The sequence below is a fragment of the Pristiophorus japonicus genome, chromosome 4, assembly GCF_044704955.1.
Source record: "Pristiophorus japonicus isolate sPriJap1 chromosome 4, sPriJap1.hap1, whole genome shotgun sequence".
NCBI lineage: Eukaryota > Metazoa > Chordata > Chondrichthyes > Pristiophoridae > Pristiophorus > Pristiophorus japonicus.
In genome coordinates this window covers 272,673,735-272,696,148 of record NC_091980.1, presented here as the reverse complement: position 1 = coordinate 272,696,148, position 22,414 = coordinate 272,673,735, and the positions used below count along the sequence as shown (strand labels likewise).

The window sequence follows — 22,414 nt, the reverse complement described above, 5'->3', positions numbered from 1 at the left end:
ATATATTATTGCTAGTCTCTTTCTTCCTTTGTAAAATAACTCTACACAAACCAATTTTACAGACGTTTCACTTTTAAAGGACATTTTAAAAATATCAACAGAAATTTTAATACGAACTCGCATAGAAACCTCTGCCCAGTTTTCTGGACTGCATCTAACTATGTTGTGGAAAAATCGAGTTCCTAACAATGCAAGTTTCCATCACTTCTTCAGTCACTAACTGCTGACTTTACTGTGAACAGTCTTTGTGGTAAAAATGGTCCATGAGAGGTATTTAATTGCAAAAGCAACCTAATGTCTAATAGCCTAATGCAAAAATCTTCAAAAAATTACCTCTTTTGCCAACTTCACACCTTGTTCATATGTAATGGGTTTTTCCTTCATATGAATTAATCGGGCCAGTGTTTTGGGATCATCTCTCAGATCAATCTGAAATTATATTTGATGGGATAATGTTAGATTTTCTTATACACTTTCAAATATAATAACTGTAGCAGAGCACTCACTGGTATTTACCGACATGCTTATGAGTGCTAATTTACACAGAATAATATAATGACCTCTGCTAGCATGTAGTGTAGTTGTACAGCTGGCAAGCTATGAAAATACTTTTTAATAATCTGCCTTCAAGTATTGCTACAAAGATGAGCATATTTCATTTGCACTATATCAGTTCTAATTATTTTCAATTTTCCGATTATCTCCCTTAATAGAACATTTCGCCCAGGAGAAAACAGGGTTTCAAGGAAACGCCAATGTTTTTCAAAGAAGCTAGGTTAGAATGACAGAAATATCCAATACTGCTCGGTTGTAATGCGGTATCATACCTGAGTTCCAATCAGTACATAAGGCACATGCGGCATACATGCTTTCAGCTCAGGCACCCATTCCTCCTGCACATTGTGGTAAGAGGCAGGATTTACCACAGAGAAGCAGATCAAAAACACATCAGTGTTTGGATAGGAGAAAGGTCTCAGTTGATTATAGTCCTCCTGTAATAAATTAAAGGGGAGGAGAAACAATTAAAATCCAAATCTATTGTGCCTTACGCAGAGATTAATTTTGTTTCCACTCCTGCAAAATTTTGGAACAGCAAAACAATTTAACAAATTAATTTCACAGAATTAATTCATGTGGCTAGATTTAGTGCCTCTAATGTTGACATGCAATTGGTTTAAATGAACAACAGTCTACTGTAATGAATACATTGGGCTATATTTTCCTCTTTGCTGATTTTTGGCACCCAGGAGGATGTACAGCCAATTTTTTTGTGCCCGATTGCGCTGAAAAAAAAAATACAACTTTCACCAAAGTAAAATGCAATTTTAGCGCTGTGGTACACAAAGTTAAATATGGGAGTGGAGCTTCAAGTGTGTGCCGAAAAGTCAGTGAGCTTGCACCGGAAAAAAACCCAATCTTTTTCCACGTGATGGGTGTGTCCACGCATCCACGACGAACTTCCTGGTCTGGATCAGCAGCTGGTGAGAACACATGGGGATCGGAGCGGGATCTGGACATTTACATTTTAGCTGCAAAAGATGGATCCAAGGGAAGGGGAAGGAGAAGGACAAGGTGGAAGAGATTTCTAGCAGAAGAAATTGAGCCTCTGGTAGACATCATTGTGAGGAGATGGGATGTGCTCGAGAACAAAGGAAGAATGGGACAAAAGAAACTGAAATCCTCTCTACTAGCAAACCTTTGGGACCAAGTTGCAGAAGAGTTTAATGCAGTGGCCATGACCCCGAGAAACGACAAGCAGGTCAAAATGAAATGGCAGGACCTTGGCCAAGCAGTTACTGTAAGTAATATTTTTATTTATGCACTGCAAATACATTTGTAAATGTGACTAGTATGCGTGTGTGTGTGTGTGTGTGTGTGTGTGTGTGTGTGCGGCCACCACAGCAGACGGACCCTCTCTTAAAAAGTTCTATTTTCATCGTTGCAGAGGAAGGTGTCACAGATCAACTGAGAAAGATCAAAAACTGGAGGAGGTACGCCAAGTAGGCTGCAACTAACAGCCATGGAACAGAGGATCGCTGATATGATTAAATCTCGCAAGAGAAAATCAACCACCAATGTGGACGCTGGGCCCAGGTTACGAGAGAGGATAAACCCTGCAAATTGCACAGTCTGGGTTGGCACCGTGGTCTTTGAAAAGAGCCTGCGCTGTGTGACCCGCATACTCATGTCACCCTGCTCCCTCTGCCCCCTTCCCTGCTGCTAACCAAACATCTGCTCTGTTATGTTTTGCAGATGTTGTGCATCAGAAAGAGACAGAAGCTGAAGCAGAAGATCAGGAAGTCATCAGTCTAGGTATTCTTCATCAACTTTAGGACGAGGATGAGCTGGACAATGAAGGGCAGCAGGAAGACCCCAATAATGAGATAGTCACATTGCAATTGGAGCCAGTGAACCCCCTGAGGATGCCAAGACCTTTCCTGAGGGATACAACTGACGCAACATTTCATTGTATACAGGCTGAGACTGCGGGTCCCAGTGGGTTGCAGCAAGCCACACCCGAGAGACGGCCGAGGTGGGTAGGAAGGAGAGTTGAACTTGAAATGCAGGATGCAGGGGTCATGGGATGGATCATGGGAATGAGTAGGGAGAGCACTGAGCTGACGAGATCGCTCCTGGACACCATGGGTGGGGTGAGGGTAGAATTAGCAGGACAGTCAGCAGAAATAGCAACTCTGTCTGGAGGAACGGAAGCAGTGTCGGGACAGAATGTCAGAGATTAGGGAGGGAATGTCGGAGATTAGGGAGGGAATGTCGGGACAGATTCGGGAGGGAATGTCGGAGATAGCTGCTGCAATAAGTGGACACACCCAGGTTGTCATTGCCCAACAGCAATTGGCAGCATCAACTGCTGACACTCACTTTCCAATCCCCAGACCAACCTCAGCTAGTGTTCCGCGGGTTGATCCACAAGCTGAAGAAGAGTCCGAAGAGGAACCCGGGTCTTCCACAATGCTGTCTGCTAGCTCTGTCCCTGTCCAACCCCACTGACACAAATGCGCCTTTGCGCAGAAAGCAGGGAAAACATTCGGGTCAGGGTGAGGAAGCAGAAGTCTGAGACAACGGGCACGGGTAGGGATAGAGGCAACAGGGGCAAGAGGGGCGCACAGTGCTAAGGTCTTTGGATAAGGGGGAGGAGAGATGACTGCAGCTAGAGCTTCTTTGGTAGTTGCTGCTACTTGTTGTTTTCTTCATTGAAAAGTTTAGTTTGATACAAATGTTTTTAGTAAAGTTAAGTAAAGATGTACAAATGTTTAATAACCCTAATTATTTTTAAAATTTAAGCAGAATCCTGCACATTACTTTTAGAATTAAAGCAACATAAAACAATACAACATTACGTACATATGATGTACATTTATTTTTTCACGCTAACGGGTGCAAAGAGTCAACACTGTCGGGCCGTTTAGCCTTCAGGCAGCAAAGCGATCACGGATTAGCCACTGACGCAAGTCCCTAACTATGGCTATGGGTGCACGAGGCCGCCTCCTCCACCGTCGTCCTGCGGGTTGAGGTGATGGCATGGGTTCATCGTTGTTCTCCTCCTGCTGGTCCTCCTCATCCTCCTCCTTATTGTCAGACTCTTCATCCTCCTCTTTCCTCCCCTCCCTTCTCCCCTCAGGAGGATCTTCAATATCCAGTACCTGTCCCCTCATGATGGCCAAGTTGTGTAGCATGCAGCACACGACAGTGAACTGACCAACGTGGTGAGGGGTGTATTGCAGGTAGCCTCTAGAATGGTCCAGGCATCGGAAACGGTGCTTCAGTATGCCAATTGTCTGCTCTATGATGCTCCGTGTCGTTATGTCGACATGGTGTACTGATGCTCTGGTTCAGAGCGGGGTTTGCGTAGGGGGATCTTAAGCCAGGTGGCGAGCTCGTACCCTTTGTACCCGAGCAACCAGCTGTGCACTTCATGGTAGCTATAACGCTCTTGCATAGGATGAAAGCATCATGGATGCTACCTGGGTATTTGGCATCCACTGCCATGATCCGATGCAGATCGTCGCAGACGAGCTGCACATTGAGGGAATGAAATTCTTTCCTGTTGCGATAAACCTCAGAATCATCCAAAGGTGTTCTCAAGGCAATGTGGATACAGTCGATCGCACCCTGTAGCTTTGGGAAGCCAGCAATTCTGGAGAACCCTACAGCCCTGTCTCGCATTGCCTGCGTGGTCATAGGGAAATTGGTGAACTGGTCCCTTTTGGCATACAGTGCAGCAGTCACCTGTCGAATGCAGCAATGTGCGGCTTGCTGCAAGATGCAGCATATGTCCCCAGTTGCTGCTTGAAATGAGCCAGATGCATAGAAGGCAAGTGCTGCAGTGACCTTCATTTCCACAGGTAGGGCAGTCCTCCTGCCACTTCTTGGCTGTATGTCTGCCCTGACTAGCTGGCAGATCTCGGTGATGACCTTCCTTCTAAATCAAAGCCTGTGAATGCAGTTTGCCTCACTCAGGTGTAGGTACCAACGCCTATCCCTGTAGATTCGATCAGGGTATGGCCTCCTCCCTATCAATCCCCGAGCGATCTGGTTTCTACGATGGTGACGTTGCATTATCTGTTGCTTTGCATGGCATGCATGTAAACCAACCTTACTACATGAGGCATAGTAATAGTTGCACCCATAATTATTATTCTTAATTGTGTTATTCTTGTTATTATGAGACAGTAGTTACTGAAGCACAGCACACACACCTTTGCTGGGTGATGCCTTAGTAGAATGGACCACACCCTGGTCTGCGTGCATGCGCAACACTAAGCTTTGTCTCTATGGATGCGCGACGCACCTTTTGCCGAAATGCGTATGTTTGCTGCTCTGTTGTGCCATCTCCGATGCATAGTTCGGAGTGCATGCCGGCAGGATCGTTCCCTTGGCCGGACAGAAACACATGAGCTTGTGCCTGTATTTCACCCCCCACCCCCTCACTGGGGCTTCTTTACAAACTGAGCACATGGGGGGTGGTGGGGGCGGGGCGGGGGGAGGTGAAATCTATGTGCCGAGCTCCTGTGCTTGTGTCCGGCCGAGGGAGCGATAATGCCGTCGGCCGGCCGGCACTCCTCCAACCTGTGAGCAGAGATTCTATGGTGGGGTGGTGTCACAATTTGCCTTCTCACACAACATGGAAATAAATTACATTTCTAACATTCTGTGGGAAAAATTAACTTTACGAGTTATTTTCCGAGATCCCTCTGCAAAAATCATCATGAATTTGTGTTTCAAATTGTCTTCTTCCCGCGCTCCAAAAATTCAGAAATTTACTCAGTGCTGATTTTCCTTAAGTTAACGTCGGTTTTTTCTGATACCGGTACATAAGGCCACTGTGCGCCTGAAAAAAAATCGGTGTTGTCAAAAATCAGTTAAATGGCCAAAAAGGACCAAAAATCTTGCGTACAAAAAAATCTGGCGCTGACATTTGCCGCTTTGAGGAAAATTGCAAAATCAAGATTGCTCAAAAAAAATCAGCGGACGCCAAAAAAATGGTGCCCAATGGTGGCGAAAATAAAGCTCATTGTCGTTAAATCGGTCTACTAACTGGACACGCTGCTCTCTCTAATGGCCAACAGCAAGACCATCAGCAGGCCGGGACCATTAGAGGGAGCAGCGTGCGGTGGGCATGCCACTTCAGGGAGAAGTGCAAGAGGGCGGCGGCTGATTGCAGTGCGGGCAGGTACAGCATTAGTGGCAAGGTCGGGGGGGGAGGAGCGGCAAGAGTTCGTAGAGGGATGTGATCAAGGCCCAGGAGAGGCGAGAGTTCGGGGCCCAGAGGCAGCACGGGCCAGCCATCGCTGCGATGTGTGCGCGCACTAGGTCCGTGCAGCAGAGCTGGTCTCCAATCGTCTTGGTTAATCCTTGCCACTGGACCAAGACCTAGCTCTGTCAAGCCTGTGTGGTGGCTGGTGTGCAACGGCCACCACACGTTAAAAAAATCCACGCACAGGCATCTTCCACCCTTCAACATGTAGTTCGGGATCTGGAATATTAGGTCCTTCATTGAAACACCTGTGAACTCATCCCTTTCGGTGTGGAAGCAAGTCATCCTCGATACGAGGGACTACCTATGATGATGATGATAACTGGGCACTAGTGTACTGCAGGTAAACAGCTTTTTATGGCCGTTCTCAAGTTGCAATGAAAGTATCCATTAAATGAACTATTTTTTTTGCATTTGGACAATTTACCTTTATTTTCTCACTTCTTAGAACATTCACAAAGCACATTGCAAACAAAACATTGCGCCAGTGATAAGACTAATATATATCATTCACCACACCTTTTTATTCAGTCATGGTCAATGGATATTTATGCAATTTCAAATCCTTTAAAAAAATTAAATGAACTAAAATTCTACATTGTAGTAATACAATTGTTTTATAACTTGACATGTAATGAATAAGTTGATCTTGAGATGGACTATCAAGAACCAAAATCTTACGATCAATCAACAGGCGACATACCCGTATTACGGCAAAGAGTGACCATGTCAATTTACGCCGGAGAAAACGGAATGCTCCAATACTGAGAGTACTCCATCTACTGGCCAGCCCAAGGTTAAACTGAACAGTTGGGATGGGAATCTTTTGCTGGAGAACTGAACTATTTGACAAAGTGTTCCAGATTACAAAGTTGTTGTGGTATTGTCTCAATTTTATGCTGCGTGAAACAACCGCACACCCATAGATACAGAAATAAAATCCCACTCAGAGCTTTTAAACCACTGGAGTGATTAAGATTAAAAAGTCTAATAAAAGGAGTTCCAAAAGTTTATGTAAAAAGTTAGTTTAACACAACTGCCAAGAGACATGATGATTATAAAATCAATTTAAACCCAAAGAACCTGCACTTTATAAACATAAAATTGGACTAATAGAAGAAGTTACCTCTTAATTCTATTTCACTTGACAACAATAATCATTCAATAGCACAATAAAATCACACAAGGTGCCACCAGAGATGTACAATGAATAAGTGACTGAGATAATGTACAACAGAATAAAGCATTTTTTAACTACGATATACAATAATAGATCGTTATTGAATTATTAAGTCATGTTTTTTTTTCTTATCCCAAGTCAATGGCTTAATGTGGCATTTGATAGAAAGTTGTTTAAACATAACAGGACACAAATAATTTATTGAAGTGGATGGTGGATAGGGGAAGAGAGGTGAAAGGATTAAATAAAAAAATCAATATTTGTACTGCTGAAGCAATGGAGATTAATGTCAAATTAAAATACAACATTTAGAAAGAGGCAGATGTGCAGCATCACAAACAGAACAGAATCAAGGCAGACAGAGATTGGGAGTGCAGCAATTTTTACAATTGAAGGTAGGAAACTCCTGAGTTTAAAAAAAATGTTATTGCATGATCAAGAAAATATATTCACATATTACTAATTCACATATTTTATGAAGCCACTGAAAAGATACATTTAAATTGATGATTTAAGAAGTCTTTCATTGTGTATTTATAAGTGTACATTCTATTATATAATTAATATCATTTTCTTAAACATTTTATGTGAAATTCATATAACTACTAAACCTCTACTGCCTCTGTTGTCAGACAGCTTGTCCAACATCCAGTCCTGGATGAGGCAAAATTTCCTCCAATTAAACAATGAGAAGATCGAAGCCATTGTCTTCAGCCCCTGCCACAAACTCTGTTCCATACCCACCGATTCCATCCCCCTCCCTGGCCACTGTGTCTCAGGCTGAACCAGAATGTTCTCAACCTTGGCGTCTTATTTGACCTAGAGCTGAGCTTCTGATCCATATCCTCTCCATCACAACGACCACCTACTTTCACCTCCATAATAATGCCCATCTCTTCCCCACCTCAGCCCATCTGTGACTGAAACCCTGATGTTTTTGTTACCTCCAGCGTCGACTATTCCAATGCGCTCCTCGCCAGCCTCCCATCTTCCATACTTCATAAATTTAAGCTCATCTAAAACTGCCCGTAACCAAACTTGCACCAAGTTCCATTCATCACCCCTTTGTTCGCTGACCTACAATAGCACACGTCCACCAACGCTTCCATTTTAAAATTTTCATCGAGTTCAAATCCTTCTATAGCTTCGCCCCTCCCCATCTCTGTAACCTCCTTCAACAGTACAACCCTCCGAGAACTCCGTGTTCCCACAACTTTGGCCACGTGCGTATCCCCACTTCCTTCACCCCAGCATTGGCGGCCGTGCCTTCAGCTGTCTAGGCCCTCAACTATGGAATTCCCTCGCCAAACCTCTTTGCCTCTCCATCTCTCCTCTTTTAAAACGCTACTTAAAATCTGATGTTGGTCACCTGTCCTTCGGCTCGGTCTCAATTTTTGTCTGCTTGCAGTCTTGTGAAGCGCCTTGTGGCGTTTTGCTGTGTTAAAAGGCACTATATTAATGCAAGTTGTTGATAATAAAGACCTCCAGCAAACAAAAAAAAATCTCCATCCTAATGTTTGTTTCAAATTAATTTATTTCTTCTCCTTTTAGGTGTTTCCACCATTCCAAGTTCCTGTCCTCTGCTGATACTGTTCTTTAATTGGCTAATTGGGGGTATACTAGGTGAGGAATGACTTGGGAGAAAGATTTTTCCTACCTCACGCAACGGAAGTGTTAATTGTGCTGAGCAACTCTCCCTTTTCAAGATAGCAGCAAGCAATATTGGGAGCCATTGGTGGAAACCCACATTCTACCACTTCATATTGGCATGCAATGTACATTTGTTACCCAATAAACTGATGTAAAAAAAGATATATTTTTTTACAAGTGCTTTTAAAACCAACAGATTAATTTAAGGTTTTAAAAAGTAATTTTTCACTTTGGGCATACTGATCATGTTACTGCAATGCATCACTAAACAACCCCATGTGATCCGTTCGGAGAATCGTTTGCATGGATTCTACGTATAAAAAAAGGCAGATGTAGCCATAAAACTGAGCTGTCACTTGGAACAAAACTTAGCCAGGGCTTGGGCCAAACTCATGAATTTCCAGCTTAATAACAGCACTGGAGATTCTGAGAGAGCAAGCTGGCTGGCAGAACTGAAAGACAGATTTTCCAGTCATGGCACTAAAATTGCAGGACTTTGGAAAAGCAAATTTATCATTCATTGAAATAATGTCAAACTGATCTTGCAGGATATCTGGTGGCAGGAATAGGCATACAGGCCAAATTATTGGTGCAATTTGTGAATTCACTCACAGGGAGAGGTAGGGGGAGGGAGATATTACACAACTGCAGCTCTTAAAGCCTACAACTGTTATTTAAAGGGATGCACATGATGTTCAGAACAAGAAAGAAAACAAGAGCACACTATTACTGCCTCTGCAAACTAAGACTGTTGTTGTATGACTATCTGAAATGGTGATCTCACAAAGCAAGTTTACCACATAACTGCATGACACATGTTCATTTACTCACACCATAAACTTGGATGCATGGTGGCCATCACTCAGTTATGCAGTCTTCAAACTTCCACATCTCAGCACTACTTCTATGGTTGCAGGACAAAACAGGAGGGTGCAGATTAGAGCAAGAGAAGGTTCTCATTTCAGACCTTAGGCATTGCCACGCTAAACATGATGGGGCACGAGAATATAGAGGGAGAGGACCATGGTGGAGCTGGAGACCTCCCTGAAACTCGAGCTAGTACCATTCTTTCCCTTACTCACTCATATGCAAACAATGCAGCACACTACCATAACACATCTTAGCTACATATATCCTTGTTCTGTTTCTATGGTGTTCACAAATATGCCCAGCACCATAGGCCGCAATGACATCCACAACCTCAGCACCTCACAGAATGCAGCATCACTGAATCGATCTGTAGCAAGTACCAACCATGTGCTCCTCCTAGGCCCAAAAAATTCCAGCCTGCTGCCGGCCCCTTAGAGGCTCCTTTCCCCTCCCCCCGCCCCCTTCCCACCCACCCCTGGCTCCAACTGTCAGACAGCTCATTGTGGGATCTATTTGCTGCCCATCAAGAACTGACGAGCTGCAGTGTTGCACCCATTTGGTGCCCACAGCTTGTCGGTGGAATGAAAATGAGGTCGGGGCTTCGAAACAGCTCAGGCTTCTCACTGGCAAGAAAGGATAGGAAGCAGGTGCAGCCACCCACCCCGTTCTCCGTTAAAATCGAGCCTCTAGTCTTTTTTCTCCATCAAATAATGGTTATCCAGTAACATTGGGATCTTGTTATGTATGTCTCAGAGTTTATAATCCTTTACACATCTTTTTTACATTGGATATTTCCGACAGGTGTGTGGAACAATCTTTACTTTACTTTACGGCAGCCCGGAAAGTGACCAATCACTTGCACGATTATGTTCTGAATGTCACAAATGACTTCCACATTGAAGAAATGGAATCCTTCCAGTTCATGAAGGCTAAAGAATAGTATGCAGGTGCCCATAGGGCTATAAGAGTGCCATCGATGATGCATTGGGGAATCCCACCATCTGAAAAAATTGCACAGCTCTCATTCTGCCGCCAGTTGCCCATGGGGAAAAAGATGAAATTATTGTACTGCCAAAAAATGCATTGGTCATTTACACTGACATGAATAGAGGAAGAAATCTTATGCCCGCTGCTGCCACTGGAGATTAATGTCTATTGATGATAATCAATGGATAATACTAAGAACTATGTGATCAGTCTTCAGCTAATTGCATTTGGCACAGTACAGATTGACTGATGTTGCTGATGTCCACAGTTTTGAATGAGTCAGTTGAAGAAAAGTTCAGGGCTGTAAGCCAGTAGTAATGCAATCCCTACGGAAGAGGCTGGCTGGAGGTCAGATTGTAGGAGACGGCAGAACGCTGACTCCCCATCAAACCGGAGCTTCCAAATGCAGTTTTCCACCGACATTCCAAGGATGTGCTTCCATCCGTAAACATCGGGCCCGAAATTGATCATCTTACCGCCAGACATTCCTCGCGAAGATCCGGCCAGTGCCACTTTCGATGTGGGCTGGAGCCGCCGGGAATGGTGTCCCCTGCAGGTCTTCTGATGGATTTTTTTTCCTGATGATTTTAATTTTTAGGTCTTCGACCCTCTGTGGGCCCGACTCCACCTCTGTGGTAAGTGCCTTTGCCGCCGAAAATGAGAGCTCCCTCCAGCTGCCGCCCAGATTGGCAACATACGTCGCAGATTTGCCGCCCGCCGCCCTTCGGGGGACCTGGGTGATGAAAACCCCGCCTAAAGAACTGGCAGGAATCGCGGTGGCCATTGGCGATCCTTTGGGCAGGCAGAGGCCTTCATCAAATTCGGGCCCATAGTTTCATAGCTAACGGCATTTGCAATTTAATCAACCTCATATCCTTTCATCCTCCTCCAAATTAACCTTGTGGGTGCACATCCATCACATACTACAGACTGTTTACTAACATCTTCAGTTTATATATCTGTTTCATGATCCTTTGCTTCATCCTCTCGTGGAATGTGGAGTTAAATCATGCAAAGGATTATAAAGTTGCCAGCCAAGCAATTTTGGTATTGGCATAACTTTAAGTGCTAGCTAAATGAGACTGATAGCTTGAATCTAGTGCTGTCTAGCAGTCAATTTTTAAAAAATCCACAGAATACATAATTATAGTACATTTCACAACTTCAAAAAAACAATTTGCTGATGGTCAGTTCTGATTTATAATGAAAATTATTATAGAAGAAAAAAATAAGCATTTTATTTTTAATGAGATTTATATGAAATTAGCAATTGAAATCCTCAAATGCCATGTGCAAAAAGAGACCATGCTATTAAAAAGAACATTTCTGTTAATAAATCATCGTAGGGAAGAGTTGAAACTAATTTGGCTGGGGGGGGGGGGGGGTGGGGAGGGGGAAGATCACCAGGATGCAGCAGCAGAGACGAGAGACAAGTGCAGAGGAAACTAGGAGGGAAAAGCAGCAACCAAAGACTAGTGTAGAAAGAGCAGGAATTAGATGAAGGAAAAAAGAAAACCAACGAGCATGGTGTTAGAATGCACGAGGCCGAAATTCACTTCCGCAAGAAAGCTGGTGCATCTTCCGACTTTTTGGGGCCATCACCGCCAAAATATTTCCGGCAGTGCCCCGATCGATATTCAGCCAAAAAAGTAAAAAAATGGGTTGTTGCGCTAACGAGCACCTCCAAACTGCACTTTGCAGCGGTGTGGGTGTATTAATTGAAGTGGTATCCCCACGGAGAAATTCAGCATCTTGCTCATGTGTATCTAATGAGCTAGCCTTCTTAAAGGTCAGAGTTTGCAGCGAGGCCCCAAGGAAGGAAGGAGTTTACTTTCAGGATGGCTGGCGTTACAGGAGCAAGCAAGGCAAGCCGTTTCACCGATGCAGAGCTGGAGACCCTTATGCAGGGTGTCGAGGGCAGGGCAGGAGGAGACTGCTGTATCCAGACGTGGGGAGACCAAGTCGGGAGACTTGACTAATGTATGGAGGGAGATAGCAGAGGAGGTCTCAGGCACCTCCATTCATGAGGACTCCCATGCAGTGCAGGAAACGATTCCACGATATCATCCGTCTTATGAAAGTGAGTATCACTTCCACCAACTGCTGACCTTGCATCTGCGAGCCTCTCCTTCAACATTCTCTGATTTCCCATCCTCACTGTTTAGTCACTCAAGCAGCATTTCACCGTTCACGCCTCTATACATACATGTGGGTGTTCTCGCAATGGAGGCTCCCTTTCATCTCACACTTAGAGCTGCATGTCAGGGCCAAACACTTGTGAACTCATTTCTGATGCATCATCACAGTCGTACTCATCAACCATTCTTTGTTTTGCAGGCCAAACTGGTCCTCACACCTCTGGAGGAGAGGGCTGAGGTGCTGGTCGGCAGACATGGTGCCTTCCCTGTGGGCTGACTGTGATGTGGGTAAGTGAAGGCCCTCTTTTAATGTACTCTTTCCTTGAATACATCAGCGCCCACTGTTCCTTTCCTTCTGGAAGTCTGCTGGTTGCATCCTCCATGCCTTCATCCCCACCTCTCCCTCATGGCGGCCCTTCTCCCATTTATGCTTGCAGATGAGATGCCCCGTGCCCTGTGGTACTGGCGACTCTGATGTGGGCAGCACGGGTAAGTGAGGCCGTCCTTGAATGCGCTCTCTGCCTCAATGAACTAGCACCTACTGTGCCTTTCCTTCCGGAATTCTGTTATTTGTCAGCTCCATGCATTAATCCCCCACCTCCCCCTCACGGCAGCCCTTCTTCCATTTATGCTTGCAGATGACAGGCTGAATGGCAGCACACCCAGCACAGTGCAGAGTGAGGAGAGAACGCGCAGACAAGCTGCAGGCCTGCATCACACCCTTCTCCATATAAGGCCTAAAATTTCAAGTCGCAGCAGTGAGGTCATTGAGGGGTGAAGCCCTGCTGAGAGCATCCACAGCACTATCGTTCGGGAATGCAACTGGAGAGGAAGAGGAGGAGACTGATGGCACCAACACATCACTGCTTCCACCCACACACACCTCAGGTACTGGGAGTGCGCGGTGTGATATAATTGAGGTAGTACAGGGGTCTGCACTGGGTGTTGCACCGGGGCCTAGCGGGCTGCAGCATGGTGACGGGGCCAGGCAACCTCAGGTGCCACCTGTCCGGGCAGCGAGTCTGCACCAGAGTTCTGCCGAGGAGGACTCAGATGAGCCCATCGATGTAGCAGCTTACGAGAGAAGGGTGGAGGCCATGCATTCCCAGATGTTGGGGTCACTGACAAGGATGTCAGAGAGACTGTCGGAAGTGGTGAGGAGTGTAGAGGAGTCCGCCTCCCGCATAGTCGACAGCTCTGCGCACACCATGGAACCCATCATTGCCAGTGTGCAGGCGATGGTGTACTCCCAGAGTGTCCGTGCGGATCCAGCTGTGATGCCGCAACCTGCAGGTGATGTGGCAGCTGTCATTTCAGCACAAGCGCGAGGGAACGAGGACATCGGTGCTGGATTGGAAATGATGGCCGCGGCCCTGGAAGCGCAGAATGCTCTTGTGCTCTCTGGGCAACAGGCCATGGAGCGTCAAGCTGCTGCCATGTCTGCTGGCTTTGAGACTCTGGCTGCTCTCATGCAGTCTCAGCTCGATGCCACCCGACATCTCGGTATTGCTTTTGCAGCTAGGTCCACTATGGGCCACGGGGGACCTTCCGATGTCGCGCCACAGCGCCACACCGACCTGACCTCGCTCAGCTTGGTGACGGTGGTAAAGTGCCGCCCCCGGCGAGTGAGTCAGGCTCCTCAGACCAGGATCCTGATGATGTGCTGTCTCAGAATTACACCAATCCTGACCCTAGACCTGTCACTACGCTAGTGCCTCCACGCATGGCCTCGCCCAAGCCAAGCCAGACTGAACCCTCGCAGGAGGGTGCTGACCAGTCTGCACCCGGCCCTTCCAGGCCCAAAGGTGGTCAAGGGCTTCCGACAAGGACATCTGTAGCTCCCACACATCAACCACAGCAGTCTTCCAAGACCCATGATGCAGCTACACGGGAAACACTTAGGCGTAGTGTTAGGATAGGCATGCGCAAGAGATGTTATAAGGAGATGCACAAGGGTAAAAAAATTATTATTTGTGTTAGTTTATGGTAGTATTTTTGGTTCTGTTGTGTTTTTGCACTGACCTGCATCATTTGATAAATTTTTATTTTTTGCACATATATCTGGCCAGGTGTTTTATTTGGGAGTGGGCAATTCTGTGTGAAGGCACTCATTGGGAAGGCCTGTGTGCAGTCCATCGCGCCCTGCACCCTGGGGAACCCTGCAATGTGGACAAATCCAGCCTGCCGCTCCACCTGCTTGTCCCTAGTCATCGAGAATGAGATGTAGTTCACTCTTCTCTTGTACAGTGCATCGGTAACCTGCCGGATGGAGCGATGTGCAGAGAATTGAGACATGTTGGAAATGTCTGCAGTCGCAGACTGGAAAGACCCCGTGGCATAAAAGTTCAGAGCTATGGTGACCTTGGTCTCAACGGTCAGAGCGGTCCGGAGCCTTGTGTGAGGCTAGTGCAGGACATTGCAGAGCTCCCTCAGTACCTCCTTTCTGGCCTTCGCAGGCATTGCTCATCACTGGGCTCGAGGAAGGAGAACTGAAGGAGAAAGGGTAGGAGGCCCTACCCTTTGAGGGTAGGGCCTCCTTCACCCTGCTCTGTGTTGGACAGCTCCCATGGCAGCTGGATGATGGCCTTCTCCCTGGTCCTCCTCATGTTCGAGAGCCTCTGCAGGCTGTTGTTGGCAAGGCTCCTGGCCCAGTATATGGTGCCGGAGGGAGTCAGCATACCTGACCCTCCTCCTGAAGCCATCTCCCTCCTGGCCACCCTCTCCACGTGGAGGTCTGCGCACATCTGCAAGCCCTCTGGATGTTGGGCAGCCATTACTGCTGCCTCCCTTGCCCGCTGCCTCCCTGCACACTGCTGATGGCGCCGCCTTCCCCTGCATGCTGCCCTGCATCTGACAAGGTGTACAAGGTGTTCCCCTGCCAACACTGAGCCCATTGTGTGTGAAGGCTGCACCCTGACACACAAGCCTCTGTGGAGCACAGTGTGAGGCCTACAGGCCCGAAAACGCTCCAAAAAGTGATAAAGAACACTCAGCAGGTTAAAGTCGTCCACAAAAGCACCAGCAAAAGTTGGCAGCAAAAATACCCCCGATCGCAGGAATCTTCCGTTGTCCTCCTCCAGCGGTGGCGAGTATCATGGCAAAGTCTACCAACCCAAAAAGCTGGCGGGGGGGACTGTGCAAAAAAAACCCTCCCTTTTTATACTGAATATGGGTGGCGTGGCCGCATAGCAGCGGTGCACACCCTGATGATGTCACCACGGCCGCAAGCCCCTTACTGCGATGGCCAAAACTCACCGCTGAAAACCCCCCCGCATTGAATATGCGTCCGGGGGGGGGGGGGAACGACAATCGACCAGAACGTGGCGGCCAATCGATTTTACCGAATGGCCGCCGAAAACCTGCATTAACGGTCCTTCGGCCCTGCGGCCTGAATTTCGGCCCCCATGTGCGTTAATGCAAGGAGTTTTACAAATGAGGCTGATGAGCTACAGGCACAAGTTGCCACATGGGTTATGATATAGTGGCTATAATGGATACCTGGCTTAAACATGGACAGGAATAGGAACTAAACATTCCTGGCTATAATGTATTAAGACGGATTCAAAATCGCAAGGGGTCTGGACAGAGAAGATAGAGAGAAGCTGTTCCCATTGACAGAAGGGGCGAGAACCAGAGGACACAGATTTTAGGTGATTGGCAAAAAAAACAAAGGCGACATAAGGGAAAACATTTTTTACACTGCGAGTGGTTATGGTCTGGAATGCACTGCCTGAAAGGGTGGTTGAGGCAGACCTCTGTTGTCGAGCTACATTACGCGGATGATGCCTGTGTTTGCGCACATACAGAGGCTGCAGTCCAGGACATAGTTGACGTAGTTACTGAGGCGTACGAAAGCATGGGCCTTACGCTAAACATCCGTAAGACAAAGGTCCTCCACCAGCTTGTCCTCGCCGCACAGCACTGCCCCCCAGTCATCAAGATCCACGGCGGGCCCTGGACAACATGGACCACTTCCCATATCTCGGGAACCTCCTATCAACAAGAGCAGGCATCGACGACGAGATCCAACACCGCCTCCAGTGTGCCAGTACAGCCTTCGGTCGCCTGAGGAAAAGAGTGTTTGAAGACCAGGTCCTCAAAACTGCCACCAAGCTCATGGTCTACAAGACTGTCGTAATACCTGTCCTCCTGTATGGCTCAGAGACATGGACCATGTAGAGTAGACACCTCAAGTTGCTGGAGAAATATCACCAACAATGTCTCCGCAAGATCCTACAAATTCCCTGGGAGGACAGGCGCACCAACATTGGCGTCCTTGTCCAGGCCAACATCCCCAGCATTGAAGCATGACCACACTCCATCAGCTCCGCTGGGCAGGTCACATAGTCCGCATGCCAGACACGAGACTCCCAAAGCAGGTGCTCTACTCGGAACTCCTACATGGCAAACGAGCCAAAGGTGGGCAGCGGAAACGCTACAAGGACACCCTCAATGCCTCCCTGATAAAGTGCAACATCCCCACTGGGAGTCCCTGGCCAAAGGCCGCCCTAAGTGGAGGAAGTACTTCCGAGAGGGCGCTGACCACCTTGAGTCTCAACGCCGAGAGCATGCAGAAATCAAGTGCAGACAGTGGAAAGCGTGTGCGGCAAACCAGTCCCACCCACCCCTCCCCTCAACGACTATCTGTCCCACCTGTGACAGAGTCTGTGGCTCTCGTATTAGACTGTTCAGCCACCGAAGAACTCACTTCAGGAGTGGAAGTAAGTCTTCCTTGATTCCGAGGGACTGCCTACGATGGGTGGAGGCAGACTCAATCACTGCTTTCAAAAGGGAGTTGAGCAAGTACCTGAAAAAAAACAAATTGCAGGGCTACAGGGAAAGGGTGGGGGAGCGGGACTCGTTGAGCTGCTCTTGCAGAGAGCCAGCTCAGCTCGGGCTCAACTTTCTTAATCAGTATGTTTCTAGCCCAACGAGGAAGCAAGCAGTGTTGGATCTAGTTCTGGGAAATGAAGTGGGACAAGTGGAGTGTGTTTCAGTGATCAGAAAATAATTAGGCTTAAAGTAATTATGGGAAGGGACAAAGAAAAATTAAAGGTGAAAACACCCAACTGGAAGAGAGCCAATTTCAGCAATTTGAGAAGGGGTCTAGCACCGATGAACTGGAAACAAAGATTGGGCAGGAAAACAGTAAATGATAAGGGAAGGCCTTCAAGGCGGAGATAGTTTGGGTACGAGCCAAGCATATTCCCAGGAGGAAAGATGGGGCATTGAAAGCTAGTGCTCTCTGGATGACAAAGGAAATAGAGGTTAAAATAAAACAGGAAAAGGAGGTTTAAGACAAATGTCGGGTATAGAATACTGTCGGAAACCAGACAAAATAGAGAGAGAATGCAGGGGGAAATTGAAAAAGGATACAAGAAGAGATTATAAGAAGATTAGTGGCTAACATAAAAGGGAATCCAAAAATCTTTTTATAAACTTATAAAAAAGTAAAAGGATAGTTAAAAGAATGGTGGGGCTGATTAGGGACATCAAAGGAAATCTTCTTGTGGAGCTTGATGGCATGACTGAGGTACTGAATGAGTACCTTGCATCAGTCTTCACAAAAGAGGATGAAGTTAATGCAATGTTTGAGGAAGGGGGAGTAGAGATATTAGATCAGATAAAAAGATAGAAAGGTGCTAAATGGTTAGCATCACTGAAAGTTAGCAAGGCACCCGGTCCAGATGGGATACATCCTAGGTTACTGAGGGACACAAGGGTGGAGATTGCAGAGGCTCTGACTACAACCGTTCAATCCTCCTTGAGTATTGGAGTGGTGCTAGAGGACTGGGTGATTGCAAATGTTACACCCCTGTTCAAAAAAGGGGAGGATAAATCTGGTAACTGCAGACCAGTCAGTTTGATGTCTGTGACCATTGTTAAAGACAAAATTAATTGTTACTTGGAGAAACATGGGTTAATAAGGGACAATCAGCACTGATTTGTTGAAGGCAAATCATGTCTGACTAAACTCATTTAGTTCTTTGATGAAATAGCAAAAGAGGATTGATGGTGATAGTGCAGCAGTTGTTGTATCTATGGACTTTCAAAAGGCGTTTGAGAAAGTACCACTTACAGACTTATACGAAAAATAGAAGCACATTGTATTAAAGCAATGGTGGTAACTTGAGTCTATAATTGGCTAAGGGATAGGAGGCAGAGAGTAGTGGATGTTTTTCTGACTGGAGAGAAGTGTGCAGTGAGGGCCCCCAGGGGTTGGTATTAGGACCATTTCTTTATTTTTATATATAAATGACCTGGACTTGGTATAAGGAGTACAATTTTGAAGTTTGCAGATGATAAATCTGGCAACGTAGTAAATAGTGAGCAGGATAGTCACAGACTTCAGGCGGCCAGAGAGACTGGTGAACTGAGCAGACACACGGCAGTTCCAAATTAATGCAGATTAAGTGTGAACTGATGCACTTTTGGAGGAACAACATGGAGGGGCAGTCTAATCTAAATGGTACTATTTTGAGAAAGGAGGGAGGGTGCAAGAGCCAAAGGACCCGAGTGTGCATATTCACACATTTTTAAAAGTGGCAGGGCAAGTCAATAAGGCAGTTATGAAAGTGAATGGGATACATGGCTTTGTAAATAGGGGCGCTGAATACAAAAACAAGGAAGTCGTGCTAAACCTTTACAAATCACTGGTTAGACCTCAGCTGGAGTACTGTATACAATTCTGGGCACTACACTTTAGGAAGGATGTGATGGCCTTAGAGAGGTATAGAGGAGGTTTACCGGGATGATACCAGGGATAAGGGACTTCAGTTATATGGAGAGATTAGAGAAGCTAGGATTGTTCTCCTTAGAGCAGTGAAGGTTAACGACAACTTGTATTTATATAGCGCCTTTAACATAGTGAAACATCGCAAGGCGCTTCACAGGAGTACAGACAAAAAAATTTTACACCGAGCCACACAAGGAGAAATTAGGGCAGATGAGGTAGGTTTTAAGGAAAGTCTTAAAAGGAGAGAGAGGTAGAGAGGCTGAGAGGTTTAGGCAGGGAGCTCCTGAGCTTAGGGCCTAGGCAACAGAAGGCACGGCCACCTATGGTTAAGCATTTATAATCAGGGATGCTCAAGAGGGCAGAATTAGAGGCGCGCAGACATCTCAGGGGGTTGTGGGGCTGGAAGACATTAGAGATAGGGAGGGGCGAGGCCCTGGAGGGATTTTAAATTTTAAATTGAGCTGTTGCTTAACCGGGAGCCAATGTAGGCAAACGAGCACAGGGGTGATGGGTGACCGGGACTGGTGCGAGTTAAGACACGGGCAGCTGAGTTTTGGATCACGTCAAGTTTACGTAGGGTAGAATGTGATCGGCCAGACAGAAGTGCGTTGGAACAGTCAAGTCTAGAGGGAGACCTAATAGAGGTATTTAAAATTATGAGGGGTTTTGATAGAGCAAGTAGGGAAAAACTGTTTCTTCTGGCATGTGGATCAGCAATCAGAGGTCGGATTTAATATAATTGGCAAAAGAACTAAAGGGGAAATTGAGGATTCCCCCCCCAGAGGAAGATCTGGAACTCACTATCTTGAAAGGGTGGTGGAATCATATTCCATAGGAACTTTCAAAAGGCAATTGGACATGTACTTGGAGAGAACTCATTTGCAGGGTTATGGGGAAAAAGCTCAGTTGTGGGACTAAATTGGACAGCTCTTTCAAAGAGCCAGCAGAGGCATGATGGGCCGAATGGCCTCCTCTGTGCTGTAAGATTCTATACCACTGTAACATTAGATTGCATTGACAATGAGCAAAGCTGAAACCTGAAATATTGGGCTGGAAATTGCGGCGGAGGCCTCCCGCCGGCGAATGTTTCCGAACCGCAAGTAAACTCTGCACTTTCCGGGTGCCTTCGTACCTTCGCTCCTGGGCCTGCAGGCATACGCCTGGCACCAAGCTCATAGTCTACAGGGCTGTAGTGATACCCGCCCTCCTCCTGTATGGCTCAGAGACGTGGACCATATACAGTAGACACCTCAAATCACTGGAGAAACTCCACCAACGATGTCTCTGCAAGATCCTGTAAATCCCCTGGGAGGACAGACGCACCAACTTCAGTGTCCTCGATCAGGCTAACATCCCGAGCATCGAAGCACTGACCACTCTCGACCAGCTCCGTTGGGCGGGCCACATTGTTCACATGCCTGACACAAGATTCCCAAAGCAAGCGCTCTTCTCCGAACTCCTACACGACAAGCAAGCCCCAGAGGAAACATTTCAAGGACACCCTCAAAGCCTCCTTGATAAAATGCAACATTCTCACCGACACCTGGGAGTCCCTGGCCAGAGACCGCCATAAGTGGAGGAAGAGCATCCGGGAGGGCGCTGAGCACCTCAAGTCTCATCGCCGAAAGCATGCAGAAAGCAAGCGCAGGCAGCGGAAGGAGCGTGAGGCAAACCAGACTCCCCCACCTACCCTTTCCTTCAACGACTGTCTGTCCCACCTGTGACAGAGACTGTAATTTCCGTATTGGAATGTTCAGTCACCTAAGAACTTACTTTTAGAGTGGAAGCAAGTCTTGCTCGATTTTGAGGGACTGCCTATGATGATGATGATGATGATGATGAAAGGCCCACGTATCCCAGGGGTGCATGCAGTTCACAAGCGTCCCTGAGACCACGTGGGCCAGTTCAACCAATCACAAAGGGAATTCCATTAATGTACGGAATCTCCATAAACACAATAGGCATCCCCGAAAAACAACACTTTAACAGAACTGAAAAAATTAATCACGTTTAAAAATAATAAAAATACTATTTAATTAAACATTTAAAACAAAAATGTAATTTTTTGAAAAATAAATTTAAATATTTTTCAATGGGCCAAAAATAACCTAAACTAATTTTAATGGTTTTTGAACGGTTAAATCATTTAAAAAAATTATTTTAAAACCCATACGCTGGTAAACAAAGGCCTGCTTTTACCAGGCGCAAGGGTTTCGTGGGCATTTGCTAGGCAAATAGCGAATGTCCATTTCCTGTGGATTCATATGATCTATCGAGCTGTAACTTGACAGATCACAAGTTCGAGGTTTCCACGCTTGCACATCACATGCGGAAACCCGGAACTTGCGGAGCACTTAAGAACGCGGACCCGAAAAATTTGGACCGTTGTTTTATACATTTAAAACAACCGAAATACCCACCAACCAATATTCCCGCTAAGCTGCATGGCAGCAAAGCAGTCTGGGGGTCCCGCACAAGCCACTCACCGGCTTTTATATGGGAGAAACTGCGCGAAAATTTGAATGGACTGCGCACCAATTAAAAGAGGGAACATAGCCACCAACATACAAAATTAAGCCTGATCCATTTTGAAAATATATCTAATCTGATTCCACTACACAAGAATCAATTTGATGTATAAACAGATCTAATAAGTCAGTTATGCTACATGGTCCTTAACTTTACGCACATCAGCGAAGCTACTGTTCTGCTGCTACAAAACGAAAGTTGTCTTTTCCAGTCAGATCTGATGGGGTTGGATGATTAACATAGATTCTACAATGACCAAAATGTTTCTATCAATGTAAATAATTCTGTAAGTGCTACATGCCATATTCATTTATATCTGGATTTCCAGCTAACATGTGGAATCCAACACACAAGACCCAAGCCTAAGGTTTGCTCAGTGCAAGAATCCCAACATATATTGTAAATATTGAGAAGAGTACAAAGTTCAGCTTTTTCCATACCTGTCCAGCAGTGTCATATAGACCAAGCAAATGTTGCTTTCCTCCAACGGTGATGGTTACTGCAAGGTAAAAGAATTAAGTTAATTGCTACTCACAGGATTATTTTCC

At 46.2% G+C, this 22,414-nt stretch overlaps 1 protein-coding gene across 2 annotated transcripts in view; it reads right to left on the bottom strand.

Moving 5' to 3' along the window:
* Window positions 1–22,414, bottom strand: part of rhoj (ras homolog family member J) — a 73,703-nt gene that overhangs the window by 18,096 nt on the left and 33,193 nt on the right. For both annotated transcript variants that reach the window (XM_070879475.1, XM_070879476.1), the window contains exons 2-4: window positions 22,307–22,365; window positions 828–992; window positions 334–429 (exon numbers count right to left, since the gene is read on the bottom strand). In XM_070879475.1, the coding sequence (XP_070735576.1) occupies window positions 334–429; window positions 828–992; window positions 22,307–22,365 (320 nt within the window). The remainder of the gene's footprint in view (window positions 1–333; window positions 430–827; window positions 993–22,306; window positions 22,366–22,414) is intronic.